General features: G+C 44.7%; 3 protein-coding genes across 4 annotated transcripts; all 3 read right to left on the reverse strand.

Annotated features, from left to right (window-relative positions):
- Window positions 1-778: 778 nt before the first annotated feature.
- Window positions 779-8,492, reverse strand: LOC311011580 (uncharacterized protein; the record flags this gene model as incomplete). The annotated part of the gene is made up of 10 exons (XM_084006614.1): window positions 779-1,158; window positions 1,232-1,387; window positions 1,732-1,877; window positions 2,258-2,319; window positions 2,409-2,509; window positions 2,651-2,689; window positions 2,882-3,290; window positions 5,348-5,999; window positions 7,006-7,036; window positions 8,450-8,492. 10 exons carry the CDS (start codon window positions 8,490-8,492, stop codon window positions 779-781), a joined length of 2,019 nt encoding a protein of 672 aa, XP_083862740.1.
- Window positions 8,493-8,661: 169 nt separating this feature from the next.
- Window positions 8,662-14,996, reverse strand: b3gnt2a (UDP-GlcNAc:betaGal beta-1,3-N-acetylglucosaminyltransferase 2a). Of its 2 annotated transcripts, none has more exons than XM_084003641.1 (3): window positions 14,844-14,996; window positions 11,460-11,623; window positions 8,662-10,066 (listed from the first exon to the last, which is right to left on the reverse strand). In XM_084003641.1, exon 3 carries the CDS (start codon window positions 10,064-10,066, stop codon window positions 8,846-8,848), a length of 1,221 nt encoding a protein of 406 aa, XP_083859767.1. In that variant the 5' UTR covers window positions 11,460-11,623; window positions 14,844-14,996; the 3' UTR covers window positions 8,662-8,845. The 2 variants fall into 2 exon arrangements, with proteins under 2 accessions (XP_083859767.1, XP_083859768.1); XM_084003642.1 differs by having other exon boundaries at window positions 11,460-11,694; window positions 14,844-14,986.
- A 382-nt stretch (window positions 14,997-15,378) lies between these two features.
- commd1 (copper metabolism (Murr1) domain containing 1) lies at window positions 15,379-19,247 on the reverse strand. Its single transcript, XM_084005107.1, has 3 exons — window positions 19,032-19,247; window positions 17,977-18,267; window positions 15,379-16,072 (listed from the first exon to the last, which is right to left on the reverse strand). The coding sequence occupies exons 1-3, from the start codon at window positions 19,203-19,205 to the stop codon at window positions 15,965-15,967; spliced, it is 573 nt and encodes a 190-aa protein (XP_083861233.1). The 5' UTR covers window positions 19,206-19,247; the 3' UTR covers window positions 15,379-15,964.
- Window positions 19,248-20,580: the final 1,333 nt, after the last annotated feature.

Consider the following 20,580-nt stretch of genomic DNA (forward strand, 5'->3'; position numbering starts at 1 on the left):
GCATTGGTAGCAACATGTCAATCAGCAGGTAAGCGCCGCCCCCTAAAGCATCCCCTGCTTCCTGGTCTGGTGGACTCTAAATGGACCATAATGTACTAAATGAACATCATGCTGGATTGAAGAAGACTTGAAACTAGAGATTGAGACCATAAACTCATGTTTACAATGTTTACTGAGATAATACATCAAGAGAGAAGTAGGACCATTTTCTCATAGACTTCTATATAACCAGAGAGGAGTCGCCCCCTGGTGGCCAGCAGAGAGAAGTAGGACCATTTTCTCATAGACTTCTATACAACCAGAGAGGAGTCGCCCCCTGGTGGCCAGCAGAGAGAAGTAGGACCATTTTCTCATAGACTTCTATACAACCAGAGAGGAGTCGCCCCCTGGTGGCCAGCAGAGAGAAGTAGGACCATTTTCTCATAGACTTCTATACAACCAGAGAGGAGTCGCCCCCTGGTGGCCAGCAGAGAGAATGGCAGTTTAAGGCACTTGAAGATTTAGCTTCACTCCACCTGGTTTTTAAAGAGCCTGACTTTGTGACACATTCAACAGCGGCTCAGCTCATTTTCCAGCAGTGACGCATTATTATTAGCGGTAGGTACAGTAAATATCCCTTTATATTACATCTGTTCAGTAATGTGGCAAAAGAGAAGAAGACGCTTAAAAACACAGCAAGGAAGTGCTGTTTCTTAGTCACTTTAATCCAACAGATTACAAACAGTATCGGACAAAACAGAAAAAAAGAAGGGTATTTTACTGATACTGTGTCAAGTGTTCACATCTTGCCGCCGTCCTGCGGCTCCCTGTAGGCGTCCGGCGGCGGCAGCAGCGGGCTGAAGCGCAGCAGCTGCAGGTCCACCGGCGGGCAGAGCTCCTTCACCTGGGGCCAGGCCTCCCTGAAGCCCCGGGCCGGCGGGGGCGGGGCAGGCAGGTCGGCGTCGGGGGGGCCGGAGTAGCTCTCGTCACAGTGGTGGTGGTGGTGCTGGTTTTTGGGCTCGGTAGGAGAGATGCCGCCGCACCGCACCAGGAACGCCCCCCGGTGGTGGCGGTGGTACAGCAGGCCGGCGGCCGCCATCAGCATCAGGATGAGGGAGCTGAGCAGGAAGAAAAGCACGTAGACGCCTTTAGTCTCGGCAGAGAGGCCGGAGCTGCAACCTGCAGGCAAACAACGGGGAGGTCAGCTCGGGGGGTCGCTTACATAAAACAAACTAAAAGGTTCGGTTTTAACCTGCGGCCTTGAGGTCCACACAGATGGTTCCTCCAGACCCGAGCCGGGACTTGTCCTGGAAGCCCGGCCTGCAGCGGCACGAGTACGACGCAATCTGGTTCACGCAGTCGGCGTTCACGTCACACAGCACCAGCTGAGTCCCGCACTCGTCCACGTCTGAGACAGACAGACAGGCAGACAGACAGACAGACAGACAGGCAGGCAGACAGACAGGCAGGTAGACAGACAGACAGGCAGACAGACAGGCAGACACTCTTTTAATGAGATTGTTTCAGTTTAGATACATTTACAGTTAAAGTCAAATTTGAGGTGTCCGTTAACTTCTTTAGTATTTCCACTTCATTATACTTCATATTGTACTTTTTAACTTCACAATATTCATTTGAGAGCTAAAGTTACTTTACAAAATATTTCTGACCTACTCTGCCTTTAAATAATTGGTTTTGTTGCGTGTCAGAGACACATTTCCACCATGTTTTCCTGCTGCAGACTGGATGTACCTTCAATGTACATAGAGATGACGACTTTCTCGCGGTTCTCTCCGACGACGGAGACGAAGCCGTGCAGGCCGGAGTGTACGACCCTGTAGACCTGCAGACCAGGTCCAATCTGCAGCCAGATGATGTACAGCACTCCTGTACTCAGCCTACACACACACACACACACAGAGACACACACACACACACACACACAGAGACACACACACACACACAGACAGAGAAACACACAGAGACAGACACACACACACAGAGAAACACACAGAGACAGACACACACACACACAGAGACAGACACACACACACACAGAGACAGACACACAGAGACACACACACACAGAGACAGACACACAGAGACAGACACACACACACACACAGAGACACACACACACACACACACACACAGAGACACACACACACACACACACACACACACACACACACACACACACACACGCACACACGCACACACACACAGACAGTTCAGATTATTTTTCAGCAGAGCCTTTCTTTTGAACAGGGAGACACACCTTTTGATCCGTTTGGGCGACATGGTCAGCGGCATCCGCAGAGACTTCAGCTGCTCGGCGATCTACAGAAACACGACAACGTGGTCACCGTACGTTCAGGAGGCAGCAAACCAGAACCAGACCCAGAACCAGACCCAGACCCGCTACGTACCAAATCCTTCACGGACAGCAGCAGCGACCGGGTCACGGCGTCCCAGGGCTCCTTCAAATCCTGTCTGAAGTTCACCTCCACAGTCACTTCAAACAGGTGATCTGTCGGGACACACGGCGCAGTGTCAAAAACTACCAAAATAAAAGCATCAAACTGGACTATAATACAAAAGTAAACCTACACCATGTAAAAAGAGAACAATAATACCTTGAGATGTATATATTATTAATCCAAATACTCACCGCCAGGAAGATGAGAAGCAGAGTGATTTCTACTGTTGGCTACAAGAGAGAAACAACACTTTAACATTTAAAATCACTGTTTCACACAAAAAGGGGGCATCATATTCCAGACTTCTTTTCCCTCCCAGGTCCAGTTCTGCAGAAGGGGGTCTTGGTTTTCCTTTCCAAGCTAGGAGTCGGTAGTGATTCAGATCTAACATCGACATGACTGATAAACACAAATGCACTCACGGTTTCCTCTGTGGTCCGACAGCGGCTCCACCACGTTGGGGTGGGGGTGAGTCTGCTTGGCCTCCTTTGGTTCTGGTGCTTCAGAGGGGGCCGGAAGCTGGTCCGAGGTCCCCCCGACTTCCATCGAGTTCTCACGTTCTGCAGACGTCCCCTCCGCGTCTGGATCGGCTTCCTCCACCGTTGTTTGTATCGTTCCTGGGCTGCTCGTGGTGGGTTTGAGGTCCTGGTTCGGACCTTCATGTTGCTGCTGGGGAGACGCAGGGGGGGCGGTCGAGTCGGACCGGCCCAAAGTGGCCTGAACGGTACCTCTTCCGGATCGAGAGGTCCCCTTTGTGGATGCCGGCGCCGTGGGAGCGACGTTGGACGGGTAGCTGTAGTTCCCCGAGGCCGGACGGTGGTTTTGATCCCCCTGAACGAAGAAAGAGGACGGAATACACAACTCACAAAGTTTCAGGATGAACTTGCACTTTAACCTTCACAGGTGAACTGAATTTGACCTTCTGGAAACCTTTGAATGCACGTGTCCAACTGTACTGTACTTTTTGCGTGACTTGCTGTTCAACAAGAAGCTGAACGGCAAAATTCACAACAGCTGTTTGATCCTTGAATCGACCAATCAATGTGGTTCAATTAGAATTAGTATTTATAGTCTTCATCATGCTGTTCACATGTTGACATCATGAGATCACGACGACACCTAACAAGTGATCAACATCGCCATGCCAGGCTTCAAACAGGATGTTGTCAGAGGGAAGCGGCCAATGAGCTCAGAGCGTCACAGAGTGTCATCAGCAGGTTGCTATGGAGACACAGAGGGTGCAGTCGAATAGTCAAAAAATAAGGTCCTAACTCCTATTCCTAACTCCTATTCCTTGACCTCTGGGGAAAACGTCACAGGGTTAAGGAAAGGCGATAGGAGAACTCAAAAGGATTTAGGAAAAGACGGCCGCGGTGCTCAGAGAATCCGACCGGACTTTCACTAAGCTACGTCATTATAACGCGGCCGCTGATGATTGACAGCTGATGATCGGCACCGGCGATTGACGTGCGTCTGCACTGGAGAAACTACAATAATGGACTACAAAAAGCGCATCGTCCACTTCTCCACATGTTGGTTTTATCAACAGCTGGTTCACTGACCGGCTTCAGTTCCAGCAGCTCCTCCTTCCTGTTTGACCGTTGTTTTATTTACTTTTCATTTGTGGTTTTAGTTTCGTTTTTGTCAAACATTTGTAACATGATTTAAATAAATTAAAAAAAAACATTCAATTATTATCACTGTCCACACACATTTATCATCACTATTCCAATGACTATATGTCTGCATGAAAGTCATTGTTAAATATGTAAATGCACATATCGTTTGTTTTCATTAACGGCCGAGGTGTGCAGCACTTTAAATGTTGCTCTCGCAAAGAATTGTGGGTCGGCGTAATCTCCTTTCCTTTCGCATAGGAAGGTCCGTTGCATCCTATGCTAAAGGAGCTCTGAAAGGAAGCATTGGAGCTCCTTTCCTATGCATTTTGAGAATCCGAACGGCTCTTATCATGGCGGCCACTTGTTTACTTCCGGGTCACTTCTTCAGTTAGGAACCTTCCTAAGCAAAAAAGACTATTCGACCGCACCCAGAGAGACGGGAAGAGTCCCAGAAAGGCAGAGACATGGACGACCTTTGGTGACAAGTTATTGAGGCATTGACATGTTTGTTGTGGTGTACCCTCCGCTGCTGCTGGCTTTTGTTTCAATACGTTGTTTGAGATGAGGAAATCACCATGCTTCTACCTAAATGCTACTTTCTTGATATAATATGACTGTAGCATGAACTCTTTACTTTTCCATAAATTTCACCCGAAAGCCAAATACCATGAACTTTTTGTGAATAGTGTAAATACTCTAACAATGTGCCGATGTCGTCATCGTTTTAAATGTTGCAGCTGATTTTAATTCACATTTAGATTTACCCATAATAATACATCGTCATGCATTGCTGGTTTTAATGATTCTGTAAAGTAACTAGAAATTAATTTTGTCAAATGAATGTGGATGTATAAAGTAGGGGGGATGGAAATGCTCATAAAAGCAGCATTAGCAGTAGAATTTTACTTAAGGCTACTTTAATAAATGTACTCAGTTATATTCAGCACTGACTGTGTCTGTGTGTGTGTATATATATATATATATATATATATATATATATATATATATATATATATATATATATATATATATTTATATTTTTTATATATATATATATATATATATATATATATATATATATATATATATATATATATTTATATTTTATATATATATATATATATATATATATATATATATATATATATATATATATATATATATATATATATAAATAACTAAATAACTATGAATAAATTAATATATAAAAGGGAGCTAAGGGTATTTGTAGAGCTTCAGCACTGCTAGAGTTGAGGGTTTGATTCCCACCTCCGTGGTCTCCTCGGGCTCCAGCTCGGCCGTCCTGGCTGAAGGTCGACCATCGTCATCGAACACGAGACCGGCTTCGTTTGGCGACTCCGTCCGTTCACCATTCACAACAAGTGCATTGTGGTCCACGAGTCCAGAAGCCGGTTCTGACCTCGTGACGGTCTCCGGGAAGCCCTCCTGTGGGTGGTAGACCACCGGCGGTCCAAAGGCCTGGTAGCGGCCGTAGAAGCCCCTGTAGGGGGCGCTGGGCCAGCCCCCCACCAGCAGCACCACGAACAGGGTGTTGGAGGAGGAGGTGTACTTGGCCTCCCGCCAGCACCGCTGCAGGACCTTGTGACCGTGCGTACGCCCCACGGGGTCGTCCACGTGGACCTGGTCCTCTTTCAGGTTGCAGTCGTCGTCGGGGGTCAGGTCCTCCAGGTGGAGGTGGATCCTCTGTGCGGGACCCACCTGGATGGTCCAGTTGCACCACAGAGGCGGGTTGGAGCACAGGTAGTCCGGGGAGAAGAACTCGCCGGCGTCGCCGTGCAGCAGCTGGTGGCAGCTCCGCAGGGCGAAGAAGGCGCCGCCGTCACCCGCCGCCCCGTCTGAGGAAGAACCAGACCAGAGACCAGAGACCAGACCAACACTGGGAGTCAACAGAGTCCTACATCTGGAATCAGTTCAATTAATGCGTCAACATACAGACACGTGTTTGTCCAGTGGCCACTAGAGAGGCTAAGTCCCGCCCCCTTCTGGTGGACCACCATGGAACCTTATTTGGTTCTTATTTTTTAATAATAAGACACTTATACAGGGCCGGCCCAAGCCTTTTGGGGCCCCTAAGTATAATTTGATTTGGGGGTAGATGTGATTTCCTGTATTCTGGTGCTTGTTGGGGACGGTCAGCTGGCCCCTGGTGGCCAGGGGGCCCAAGCAGCCGCTTGGTTCGCAAATGCCTTGGGCCGGCCCTGCATTTATATATTTATAAAATAGTGCATTTAGTTGAAAAAGGGCTGTCAAAAGTACAGATGTCCTGTACTCAAGTAGTAGAGATACTTGTGTAAAAGAAGAAGTACTTATTTTCTCAAGTCAAGGCTCTGAGATGTACTCAAAGTATATAACTAAATCTCTCGTCATATTAATAAGGAAAATTATAATCAATAGGCTAATTCTCCTCAAATGCAAAAATACAAGATACCTAAAACTTCTACTTAAGTATACGGTAACAAAGTATTTGTACTTCTAATAGTGGAGCTCTGTACATCAGATTCATCAGCATTCAATACAAACATTCACTGCTTTTTGGTTGTTTTTTTTACCTTTTCATGAGATTTATTAATAATAAGAAAATTAGAATATCTTCAGATTTACTACATTCTTTAAACGCAAACATTAACAATCAATCATTTTAAAACAAAAGCAAAAAACAAGATTCTTCATGCGTTTTAAATGCGAACTAAGCTTTCTGAGAATAAATAAGGTTTATTTAGAAAGAGAATTATCATGTATTAAAGATTTTCACAAGATAGAAGTAAATACTGAAATTTGAAAAGGGGAGGGACCTTAATTTTAATTGATGCTTTACTAAAAAATGCAGCTTTATTCTGCTTCAGTCTGTTGATTTAAAATGAGTCACAGAGAAGAATGAATTGACTTTTAAAGCGTCTTCTTCTCACCTGGAGGTCTGCTGGCTTCTTCTCTGTTCACCTACAAACACAAGGAAGCACAATTATGTTCCAGCAGAACTTAAAAAAAGCAAAAAAAAGGCCCAAACGAGCTGCGTACCTGTGAGTCACAGCGTCTCCACAATATCCAAAACATCACCAGAAACACGAGCAGCACTCTTTCAGAGCTCAAGCTGTACTTTCGTGGCATTTTTACACCAAAAACTCTGTCCATTCAACTTAAACGAGAGAGAGAGCGAAACAGTGGAGGTCAAAGCGGAGGTCAGGCTGGGTTTCCTGTGTGAGCAGCTGAAAGCCATCAATTAGCTGATTGAGTTTCCTTTTCGCTGGATGCTGGCGTCACGTTTGTCCACCGGGGGTCGCTGTTGTGCTTCACACTTCAGGTCGAGCTTCTTTTTTTAAATAATTTAACCTTTTATTTATCCATAAACAGTGACAATAATCAAACAGCATGGTAAACATACAACATATACACAAAAAAACAAGCAGAAATACCAGGGGATCAGAATATATAGCCAGAAATCAGAAATTCGCTTGTAAATTATTGTTATTATATAGGGTACACATTCAGGGTTTTAATACCTATATTATTGTTTTTATTATTTTTTTATTGTTGTATAATATAGTATTGGTTTATATGTATATGGTTTCTGACACCATGTGTGTTGGTTTTATGATTTTATGTGTATACGTGCATATTTTTACCTTGTGCGGTCAGGGAATTTTATTTATTTTATTACTTTAACTTTCTATTATGTACTTCATCTTTTGATTGTGTTTCTAGTGTGTTATCTATTTATTGTGTTTTATCTTGTTTGTAAAAAGCGTGCTGTATCAATAAAGTGGATTGGTTTAATTTGGTAGAGGAATAAGAAAGAAAAGGAAAGAAAGAAAAAATGTGCATTTCACATCAATGTCCTTTTTATATTTCTGTTTTTCAGGTCGAGTTTAAATAGAGAGTTTCAGACACCGTGCCAAGCGTCCTCTGGTGGAGGAAACCTGTAACTGCATCTCTAAACAACACAAGGGTTTTAGGAAAGAATCCCAATGTCCCCCGAAGGTCTGAGGCCTGAACCCTCAGGGACTTCATTGACGTCACCTAGACCAGACGGACCTGTCAAACTATTTATTAACTTGTTTTAGTAAAACGGCTTCAATAAGCTAAATTAAAATAAGTGGTTGATGATTAAACCAGGTGTGTAGCCTATGATGACATTCCTAGTTTTATGTTTTATTAAGTGTTTTATGTGAAATATTGAATCTTTATGTTAATGTTTCTGTGTAAATGTAATGTTGCACACATGTGGCGTGCTCTTTGTTTACCTTCTTTATTTTTATTTCTCCGGGCTTCCCCTGGTAACCGCGTTTCACGTCGCAACGCTATGAACTGTGGGTAATTCCCTCAGGCAAAGTCAGCATCGATGCTGATACTTACGGAAAGGGGGCATCATAAAGACCTCCTGGACCCTCAGGCACATTAACGGGAACGCTGCATCAAAGACCGTGAGTCCGTGAGGGGGGAAAGTTGGGATTTGGACTCTAAACTGAGCAATTTAATCCACCCTTAGTAAATAAAAAAGCAAATATCAGTAATTTGAGACCAACTCTGAGAGTACCAGACAAGAAGACACAATAGAATGCTTTTCTTTAACACAAGTTTTAATCCACTTCCCGGAACAAAACAAACACAAGTCGCCTTGAAACACTTCAATAAATTATTTTTGATGACTTTAAAAAAAAGGGAACTCTTTTGAGTTTTGCTTGGACTTCAGGATTCAACACAATTGAAAAGCAGCAACTCGACAGTGCAAAAGACCAACGAAGGCAGCGTTCACTGGCAGTCCAGATCCGGACGGACGATCCAGGGCCAGATGGCCAGCATCTCCTGTGGCGTCCGGCTGTGGACCAGCATCAGGCTCCTGTAGACGCAGGGGTTGGACCGGTACTTCTCCTCAATGTCGAAAGTCTTGAAGCCGTTGTGCTTCTCGGGAACCAGGCCCAGTTTCCTCAGACACATCCCCGTGTAGACGTCGTCGATCGGATACAAGAGTACCCGCCGAGACGCGTTCCTGAGCCGCAGCGCCAACGCCCCGGAGTACAGATACCCCCCGCCCCCCGCGTACGGCGGGTACTGGCCCATAAACACGCTCTCGGGGACAAAATACTTGAGTTTCCGGTCTCGGTGTGGACCGGCGTCACTGATGACATCGCCCACGAAGAGATCCTTGGCCTTGACCTCGGACAGGCCTTCCAGGAGGTTGATGATCCCCAAGGTGTTGATGAAGACGTCGTCGTCCCCCTTGAGGACGAACCGGGCGTGGCGGCAGTTCTGGCCGAACCACTCCAGGAAGAGGACCTCCTTCAGGGTGAGGTTGTAGAAGGTGTCCCTGTAGTCCCACTGGAGGATGTCACCATGAAGCTTCGCCTCATGGGCCAGCATCGCCAGCAGGTCCGGGAGGTGGTCCTCCGGCGAGGCATTGCCGAGCAGGAACACCGTGGCCACGGTGCGGTTGGCTAAGACGCCGGCGCGACCCCACGTTTGGCGGATGGCCTGCCGCCGGTCGAAGTGTGGGATCAGCGACTTGACCGCCAGCAGCAGGAAGGGTCCTTCGCCGCAGACGCGGGGCTGGTCGATCAGCATCGGGTAGGCGCGGCACCGCATGTACAAGAGGAAGTCCTGGAAGCGCTGAGGCAGGGTGTTGTAGTCCGGGATCCGCGTGGGGACCCGGTGGTCTGAATGACACGGGTCCAAGGGCCCTGTGTCATTCAGCCAATCGGGCGGCGGCTCGAGGGCAGCGGACGGCGGCGCGGCTTTGAAGATGGGGTTGTGAACCAGGTCCAGGATCTGCTGCTCCCTGTTCCAGAAGGAGTCGCTCCACACCTGCTCGTGCCAAAACCTCTCGGACGGGATTCGAACTTGGTGGGTGCTTCGGTCACGCCCGAGGCTCCACGACACGCCCACCAGCACGCACACGAAGACGTTGAGCGCCATCACCACGCAGAGCGCCCTCGACTTCCTGCGGGCCACGGGCATGTTGCCCCCCCGCTGCATCTACACGAAGGGGACAAACACAAATTAAATGAAAATCAACAAGAAACCAGATCACATGCGGGATCGGGACTCACAACGAAGCCGTGGGACAAAGGAGCATTAGGAAACATGGAGGCGGCTCGGTGGACCCTGAAGGTTTCAGACTGGAGGACTATGCCTGATCCCTGATCCCCCCCCCCCTGCAAACAAGGCTGCATTTTATTTTTTATCTCTAATCCTGCTGAGAGAACGGAGCATGTTTCCCTCCTCCTCCTCTGACAGGAATCACACGTTTCCAATCAGCCGTTCACATGACGGCAGTTTACTGGCAGCAGTCACACTAGTGAGCTTGTTTCTTCAGCACGAGGCCGAGAATACAACGTTACTCAAACACACGTTGAAATCTTTCCAGACCTTTAAGATGATCCGTGGAGATGCATCAATCCGTTCCACTTGAAGAGGAAAACAGCCTATATTTGTGAAAACCTCTCAAATTCAATTTAAACATCTAAAGACCTGAACACGTTAAACCTACAGAAAATAACAAGAATAAAAGGTACAAACAATGAAGCAACTTTGTGTCAACAGATGCAGCATTTTCATCAAAGTCAGTTCATCCAATCATACCTGTCACAGATGTAAAAAACTAAATAAAACCTGCAGCTTGGTGGCCCCCTAGTGGCTGGCGGGCCCTAAGCACCCGCATAGTTCTGGAAGGACCACGTGATGTCACCGCTGGCTCCAGCAGGTAACAGAACTGTGATAAATTAACTGTTTATCTGTTTCCACGAAAGACAGACGTCGGTCACATTTTTAAAAAAATGTTCTTGTTCATGTTTAAAGGTGGAGTAGGTGATTCTATCCAGGAACACTTTCTGTTATATTACTTGTAACATACCCGATACCAATGAATACATTAAATGTTCTGACATAAAAACATAAAAAAAACGTCACCTGTGGCCGTGGCAGGACTGTAAAAACCCCGTCCAATCAGAAACGTCGGGCTGGAGAAAATAATTGGACGGCCTGCCTGTCTGTCAATGTTGGGCGGGGCTTAGAACAGATGTCTGAACAGAAGGGGGCGGGGCTTTGAACAGATATCTGAAGGGGGCGGGGCTTTATTGCTCCCTCAAGTGGGAACTCATAAACTAAAGTAAATAAAATGAACTCCATGTTTACCAGCTGCAACAATACAGTGATGATATATTAAAGCATGAATAATTATAATCCCATAATATAATAAAGCATAATGAGTACTTCTTTAGGTTCATTTTGATTCTAATACTTGGTACTAAGGTACTAAGGTTGTGTATTTCTACACTGTGGTATTACAGATCAGAGTACTTCTTCCACCTGGTAGTCCCATATTCATATAATGCACTTTACAAATCTTTTTTTTTAGGAGCTCACTTACATCAGGACGCCTGGCGTCAACGCCGTCACTCAGATCGGACCCGTGGAGCTGATTGGTCAGTGGGGTCTGGAGGAGTCCCAGACCTCTGCTGGCCTCATGTGGATCGGCTGCAGGGGGGAGAAGGACGTCTGCAAGAAGAGCCAGGTTGCTGTTTCTGGATCCATCTGGAGTTTAAACACAAAAAGGACCAAACAAAGTGCTGGGATTAGGTCTGCATCTTCGGTTGGAGCGGCACCTGAATGACAAAGGGAAAGTTCATTTCAGGGTGAATGTGGTTTACTGCCTTTGCAAAGCCGGACCCTGTGGACCGGCTGATACGGCGTCCTATAAAAAGCTATAAAATCAGGTCAGGTCTTGATCTGCAGAGCTGCTGTTGAAGCTTCACTGCTAACGCGGTACACATAAGGGGACTCGTTGACCCCCCTCAGGTGTTCAGGTCTGCTTCCTGTTCCCAGAGCTTTTTCTGTTTTTATGGTCCTCATGTTGGAATCCACTTCCAGAAAACCTGAGGTTTGGCCTCCAAGTATTAATATTTAAAATCTGCTCTTAAAACTTTTCTGTTCGACGGAGAATTTGAAAGAAAATCTAAGGAATTTACTCCATTTATCTGATTTCATATTTTCTTAACATTTTGATGTATTTTCAGCGTTCTCATCCCTTTTTATTCATTTTTTCAGTCAAATGTTTCGAAATTGGAGTACATTATACAGCACAACATAATATATACATCATTTTCTTTTTCTTTAAAAAATAAAGATACAAAATGAATGAATTAATAATAATAAAATAATAATAATTATATATACCTATACATACATACATACATACATAAACACACACACATTTGAAAAAACATTCTATTGCACTGTCATTGTTATTTGTTTTACCTTTACTGTATTAGTTTATTGTGAATCACTTTGAATTGCCTCAGAGTATGAAAGGTGAACTATAAATAAAGTTGCCTTTTGTTATATGGAAGTTTTTATTGGACTTTAATATCCACATAATACAATTCACAAATGTGGTAATAAAGATAATAAAGTCCAATAAAACCTTCCATATTGTTATTGTATGTTTACTGCCGTTGTAAAGTGAATTTCTACAATATTTTTCCAGAAAGGTTTCAAGTGAGAACGTATTTGACTGAGTTTCAATATAAAAACACACCTTTGAATGATGAATGTTTTGGTTAAAGGTGTGCCCGTTTAATGGAAGTGTAACCATGTTTAGCCATCAAATATGAGTCACTTTAAACTCCTTCTCATTTCCATTGTTTACCACACATTCCCGTGGAAACTTTCCACCTTGATTATCCCCAGTGAACTTGTGCAGAACGAATGTTTGCCGAAAGCTTTTGTTTTGCTGGAGTTTATTCTGGAATGAAAAGGTTTTGCAGCGTCAGCGTAGTTTACCTGTTCACCTAATCGGGTTCACTCAGGTGCGTTGGAACAGGTGACGTCATCGGCCGACAGAAACATTAAAGCGGAGACGGACTGAATCATCCCCCCCCCCCTACTTCCTGTGCCCTTGTCGGGACCACACCCACCTACGAACCTGACCTCCACTTCGATCTCACCGGTGCACCTGGAAAGTTTTGCATCTTGCACAGTTGCGATGCGATTGCGGTGACAAAGTCCTCCACAGACCGGAGATCGGATGCTACAAGATTTTATCTCGGATGAAAAAAAAAAAAAAAACTCACAATAAAAAATATAAAAAAATATTTATTTTATCGTTTATCTGTCTTTAGGAAGACATTATGATTTATTTTTGCTATAATTAAGATTGTTTTCCACTAATAGCAAGATGATAAAATATTTGTATCGTAACAAAATGTAAAGTGTTTCCAGGATGTTTTTTTAAGATCCAGTAAGTTTGCTGCTCTCCGCTGCTTTATGTTCGTCAGATCCACCCGTCGCTCCTCCACAGTCCAAATATGGTCACTTCCTTTCACTGGTTGCAAAAAAAAACCAAGATGGCTGAACTCAAATGCTTCAAATACATAGTCCATGACGACGTGATGATAAAAACACACAGTTTGCTTTAAATGATATTCTGCAGTACTATTCAGCGCATAGACCACAAAGTATCGGTAACCAGTCCACGTTGACAAACTACAACATTTAAATGCTCTCATATGTATTTGTTAGTAATAATTAAAAAAAGATACATAAATTCATATTTAAAAAAAATGTATCTATCCTCCATTTATGCAGGAGAGTTTTACCATCATCTTATAAATACAAAAACGTATGTTTAAGTGCCATTTCAGGGAGAATCTGAATACTTCTGTGTATTAGTAATATTCAGGAGGTGGGAATTACTACGTTACTGTACTGAAGTAGAATTTTCAGGTACCTTTACTTTACTTTAGTATTATTATTCCACAAACTTTTCACTTTTCCTCCCTGCAATTTCAAAACTCGTTACTTTAGACTAAAACGTCCAGTAGAAATGTACTTTATAGGAATACTTTTTAATTTCTACTTTAAGTACATTTCAGAGTACTTTTACACTTGTACTTGAGTAAATAAGTTGAATCAGTACTTCTACCAGTCTTTTAGAACACAATTATGTGTACTTCTACTTTTACCAGTCTTTTTTAACACAGGTATGTGTACTTCTACTTTTACCAGTCTTTTTTAACACAGGTATGTGTACTTCTACTTTTACCAGTCTTTTTGAACACAGGTATGTGTACTTCTACTTTTACCAGTCTTTTTGAACACAGGTATGTGTACTTCTACTTTTACCAGAGTCTTTTGAACACAGGTATGTGTACTTCTACTTTTACCAGTCTTTTTGAACACAGGTATGTGTACTTCTACTTTTACCAGAGTCTTTTGAACACAGGTATGTGTACTTCTACTTTTACCAGTCTTTTTGAACACAGGTATGTGTACTTCTACTTTTACCAGTCTTTTTGAACACAGGTATGTGTACTTCTACTTTTACCAGTCTTTTTGAACACAGGTATGTGTACTTCTACTTTTACCAGTCTTTTTGAACACAGGTATGTGTACTTCTACTCGAGTACACAACGTCTGTACTTCTGACCTCTGGTTACACTTTGAATGAGAGTACTGTGGTACTTGTACTGCAGTACCGGGTCCGTGGACTAACGTGGTTCTTTCACGTCGTGACTCGCGAAGGTCATTTGAAACACGAGTCCCGCTGACGCGTAACTACTTCGTACATCTGCTCCATACTCGTTCCTCCCGTCACGTGTCTCCCAGTTACAGTTTTCACAGGATAAGGAGGAACTAACGATCCATTCTAACAGGACATCTGCTGTCTCCGAGCACAAAAGTCAAACTGCGTCCGGTTTAGTGTTTTTTTTATTTCCCGGATTAGTTTCTCTCCCGTTTAACCCCCCGAACAAACCTTTCAGACCGGATCCTCCTCCTCTTCCTCCTCCTCCTCGCGTCCTCGCTGCGGAATGATACAAACGGGAAGTGCGGAGTGGATCAACAAGAGCACCTGAACGAGAGGCGCGTTCCTGGAGATCCGGACGCGCGCTTTGATGCGCGTGAAACCAGAGTCTGTGGAACCGACGTGAAGGCGGGAAGTCCTCCTGTCCGCCGGGGGGGGGGGGCGCGCGCACTGACTCCTCCCACCAGGTGGCACAGCTCACCTGTTAACACGCCTGGGCTGACCTCAGATCCGGTACTGTAGTACAAGTACTCATCATACCACACTGTGGAAATACTCCCAACACAGTTCAAACTCTTACTGACGAGTAAAAGTACACATACTTGTGTTCAAAAACACTGGTATAAGTAAAAGTAGCATCAACATCATCACCCAGGCCTCGTTAACACGTTGTGATGGATTCATTACAAACAGAAATGCGTACATTCATGGGAGGTTAGCTAGCATAGATGCCGGTTGTTAGCATCGTAATAAAGTAGCAAATCTGTGACTTTAAGAAGCTACTTTATTATAGAGGTCATAGAGGAAGTAAACATGTTTCTTAACAGGGTGTTTGCCGTTGCTATGACAACAAGTGAAAGCTACCACTAGCATAAAACGAAAAAAAAAAAAAAACATTCTTTCGGAATATTGCCCCCATCTCCCGGCTCTGTTTTTTCCCCTACAGTGGCCCTGATAGGCCTCCGTAGTAAATGTGGGTTTAGGTCTCTGTGAGCTGGAATGACCAAAATAAACTGCTATACTCAGCCATCACTGCCTGTAATCATTTAATGTATTCAGGGTTTCATATTTCCTCATAACAGCCGCAGACAGAGAGGAACCGTCCTCCTGTCAGAGGGGACTGTGCACCAGACTCCGTTGAAAGAAACAGGTGTTTTACTTTACAGAGGTTGCTGGTCGTTGCCTCCATCGGTTAGTTTGCTTATGAACTAAACAAACTTAACGTGTCTTAAACGACCAAGTTGTGCATCGAAGTGATCATGCAGCCACGTCGGGTCCGTTCTGGTGAACGCAGGTCTGCAAAGACAGGAAACAGTCGTTTGCAGGAGGAGACGGATGTCGTCTCTCGGTTTTCAGGAGCGATGAACGATTCCGTCGATGCTCTCCTGGATGTCGGACATCTTCTTCAGCACCTGGTTGACTTTAGTCTCATCGAGCTCCAGACACACAAACTCTGAGTCCTGCGAGGAGGGAGAGAGGGAGAGAGAGAGAGAGGGGGAGAGAGAGAGGGGGAGAGAGAGAGGGAGGGAGGGAGAGAGAGAGAGAGGGGGAGAGAGAAAGGGAGGGAGGGAGGGAGGGAGGGAGGGAGAGAGAGAGAGAGAGAGAGAGAGAGAGAGAGAGAGAGAGAGAGAGAGAGAGAGAGAGAGAGAGAGAGAGAGAGAGGATCATCAAGACGATGATTCGGTAAACTTCGGTGTATTGAGAAACTACCGTCAACTAGATCGGAGGAGGGAGACACGAGCGGAGACAACCGTGTGAGGTGAAAGGTCACTGGTGCCCCCGATAGCAAAACACAGGGTTCCTACACCTTTTCAAGTCAAATTCAAGCACTTTTCAAGCATTTCCAGGTGCATTTCCATGCTTTTCCAGCCCCTTCCAGCTGTGGTAAACTCCATATTTGTACCAATCCAATGGTCAGTATTCAGTCTACTTATTATGTCACTTGTTCATCACATTAAATGAGATGTTATTGTCCTACAACCAACATGATGTTTGGAGACAGCTTTTTACAGAAGGACCACAAATGAAAGGAAAACTAATTCCACTAACAGATCCACAGAAATATAATCACCAACTATTTTCATCATCTGTTCATCATCAAAAGGCATTTTTCATAAAGAAATGTCACAAAATGCTGTTTTCAGTCCCTCAGATATGGAGATCTTCTTTCCTCTGTTCTATCATAGATGTCATCACATACAACACACATTTCAACACCTTTTCAAACCCTTGAAAACACCACACTAAATTTCAAGCATCTTCAAGGATTTCCAGAACCTGTACCAACCCTGAAAACAGGAAGTGAGTTACTGTTTGATCTGTTGATTTCGCCCACTTATCAGTTGGAACTGCAGCTACTTTAAAACAAACAAACACAATTTAAATCTGAACGAACAGAACAGGAACGTCATCAAACCTTTGGAGGAAAAAAAAAAAAGATGCTTCTTATAACTGCAGAACTCCCCTGAGAATTCTCACGTTTTTACGTTTTAAAGAAATCCCCACGACGCAAACGGGGAACAGCCAAAAGCCGATTCAGCTCCACCTTTAATGGTTGCTATGGGAACGGTGGTTACACAACAACAACAACAACAACAACTGCAGCCGCAAAGTGAACTCTCCTCTCAGCTCGGTGTTCATTACACTTAAAAATGCATGAAGTCGGCTTCGGACGCGGAGGTATGATCCCTCTGGTGGTTTCCATGGATACGACTATTGGTGCTCCGTTAGAGCCATGAGACATTCGAGCGATGATCGTTGCTAACATTATGAGAGTGTTAGGTGAAGAAGACAGAGCTTTTCTTACTTTGTGTTTAATATTTAATATATTATTAAGGTTATTATTAGTGTTGAAGCTTGGGAAGCAGCCTGGATGGAGCTCCGTATCGCCGTATAATAATGGTCTCATATTGTTTATTGCCTCTGATTGGTCGGACTGTATGAGGTGAAGTCATCAGTATGGATTTATTTTAGATTAATGGAACAACTAATATTTGAAAGGTTTGTGTTTTGAAGGATGGAAAAAGAAAACACGGGAAGATGGATAAGAAATGAGATGCTTACTCTGGAGGACGCCTCTCATTTCTAGCACACCCCGTCAGAACCGGCACTTCCAGTATAATCAGCTGACATTAAAAGGGGCGGGGCTAAACGGTCGTACAGAACGCTCAGTTTTTCACCACGTCACTTCAGAGTGATTTTTAACGGGTCAGACTCAAACCTCTGCACTATAAAGCTCTGAGACGTTTGTTTTTAAACTCAGATTCTCATGGGGTCTCATGGGGTCTCATGGGGATCAGATGCCTGAACCACCTGAACTGGGCCCTTTTTGGCGTAAGTTTCCCGATCCTGAAGTCCGTCTCACCTGTCCGGCTCTGCCCAGCTCCAGCTCCATCAGGGCGACGGGACCGCCGAGGGCCGCGTCCCCCCGGCCGGCCGCGGTCTGGAGGTCCACCCTCCAGGAGAGGCCCCTGAGGCCGGGCTCCCAGCGGCTCTGAGCCAGCAGGCTCTCCCTCACCCGGAGCCGCTGGCTCTTCCAGAAGCGAGAGAGGGCCGCGGCCTGCTCGGGGGTGACCCCGCCGCCGCCATGCCTCCTGGTCTGGGCCGTGAGGAAGGCCTCCAGCTGGGCGTGGTCCATGTCAGCCGTGGCGATGGACTGAGACAAGGAGGGGAAGAGGAGGCGTTATTATTTTTCTCTCTCTCTGTTGACTACCATACATATTTTTTTGTGAAAGGAAAACATTACTTGAGTAAACGTACTTAAGTTCCACAACTGAGAGTTGATGAATGTTATTTTTACCAAATCCCATACAAATACATAGAAAACAATAACTGATATCATTATATTGTTGTTGTGCCGTTTTATTCCACAATTTATTAAAGACAAAAAACAAACTGTTTCCTTTTCTTTTTTTACTATCTGCTTATGTTATTTATTAATTGTTGTAAAACAAATAAATACAAAGAAAGAATAAAGGAAAGGAGTGAAGGTGAATCTTATTCTGTGATTGAGTGAACAACACTGCCCCCTGCTGGCGACAGGACACACACACACACACACACACACACACACACACACACACACACACACACACACACACACACACACACACACACACACACACACATATATATATAAGAAGTATCTTCTCAACACACAATCCTTCACAAACATTCAACATCAACATATTTGGACAGGGAGGGGAAGAAAAATACCAAACTCCACTAAAAAGTACAATAGTTTACTCTAAAGGTGTAGCAGTACAAGTACACGGAGGCAAAAACCTCAAAATACTCGAGTAACAGTACAGGTACATTAAAGACTAGTACTCATCAGAGCTGTAAAGAATCCTAAATGACACATGGACATATTGTGTATATATTCTGTCTGTTTCTTGCAGGATGCAGGTGTGTTTCTACCTTCAGGAGGCCTTTCATTCTCTCGTGCAGAACCCGGAAGTCCTCCTGCGACATCTCGCGGTACAACTCGTCCTTCAGCAGCTCCTCCGTGATCTCGCCGTTGTTGTAATAGACTTTCTGGGCGATTCCGTTCAACAGTCCGCTCAGACATCTCGTCGCTTCTGCGTCCGCCATGTCTTTCCTGCTCAACGTTGGTCACATGATCAGGTGTCACGTGTTGGCCCTCATGAATGAGGCATTGTGGGAGCTGAAGTTCTTCTTATTATTATTATTATTTTGAGAAAGTAGCTCGTTATTTTCATACAAGACGTTTTTTAGATACCTCACGTTATTGTTACGCTACTCTTTCTTCTACATCCGGTTTTCAGTGTGTCAAAATAAAGGTCCTGCTAGCAGCAGTAGCATTTCAAAATTAAACGAAGTCGGAAAGTTCCTTTTTTGCCTGACTGTGGCGGAACTTTTGTCCAAAGCGACTTACAATAAGTACATTTGTCAAAAGAAAGAAACAAAAAAACCACAACATATTGCCAGGGGGGGGGGGGGGGGGTGTTAGTGGGTCATGCTATGTAGAGTCGAGGTGAAGTCTGAACAGGTGAGTCTTGAGCCTTTTCAGAAGATCCATCCATCCATCCATTTTCTACCGCTTATCCTGTATTCAGGGTCGCGGGGGGGCTGGAGCCGATCCCAGGTGTCATTGGGCGAAGGCAGGGTTCACCTGGACAGGTAACCAGTCTATCACAGGGAGACATGTAGAGACAGACAACCATTCACGCTCACATTCACACCTACGGGCAATTTAGAGTCATCAATGAACCTATCCCCATCCTGCATGTCTTTGGACTGTGGGAGGAAGCCGGAGAACCTGGAGAGAACCCACGCTTACACGGGGAGAACATGCAAACTCCACACAGAAGGAGCCCGGGCCGACCCGGGAATCGAACCCAGGACCCTCTTGCTGTGAGGCGAGAGTGCTACCCACTACACCACCGTGCAGCCCCTTTTCAGAAGATGCGACCCGAAATTGTTTTTAACCCCCAGGCTTAGGAGGTAAATATTGTACTTTATTTTTTTACTGCACTACACATTATGATCGGCCCGGTTTAATAAGCAACAGTTTTATAGGATATGTAATCGGGGTCCCTGCACCCGGTCTCTGAAGGGCCAGGGGGAAAGTTGAAGACCTCTAGAGGATGCTGTAGATCTATTGTATCAGCGCTGTGATCAAATCATACACCCTATACAATATTCACACAATGAAAGAAGGACAGCAAATAAAATACATTTTAGAATAATTGGTGCGTTGTAAATATTTAAATATTGCTCTTAAAGACTGAACCAGAAAACCAATGTGCACATGCATCTGCTGGCATACAATAAAGATTACATACATGTTTTTTGTGAAATATGGCCTCTAAGGAAAACGTTACTTGAGTTCTTACTTAAGTACAGAGATTTGATGGTCGGAAACCAGGAAACCAGGAAACCAGGAAACCAGGAGAACACGGAGTGAGAAAGGCTCTGAAATGATTGAGGCACAGAAAACCAAAAG

The sequence above is a fragment of the Eutrigla gurnardus genome (assembly GCF_963514095.1).
Source record: "Eutrigla gurnardus genome assembly, chromosome: 3".
Lineage (NCBI taxonomy): Eukaryota > Metazoa > Chordata > Actinopteri > Perciformes > Triglidae > Eutrigla > Eutrigla gurnardus.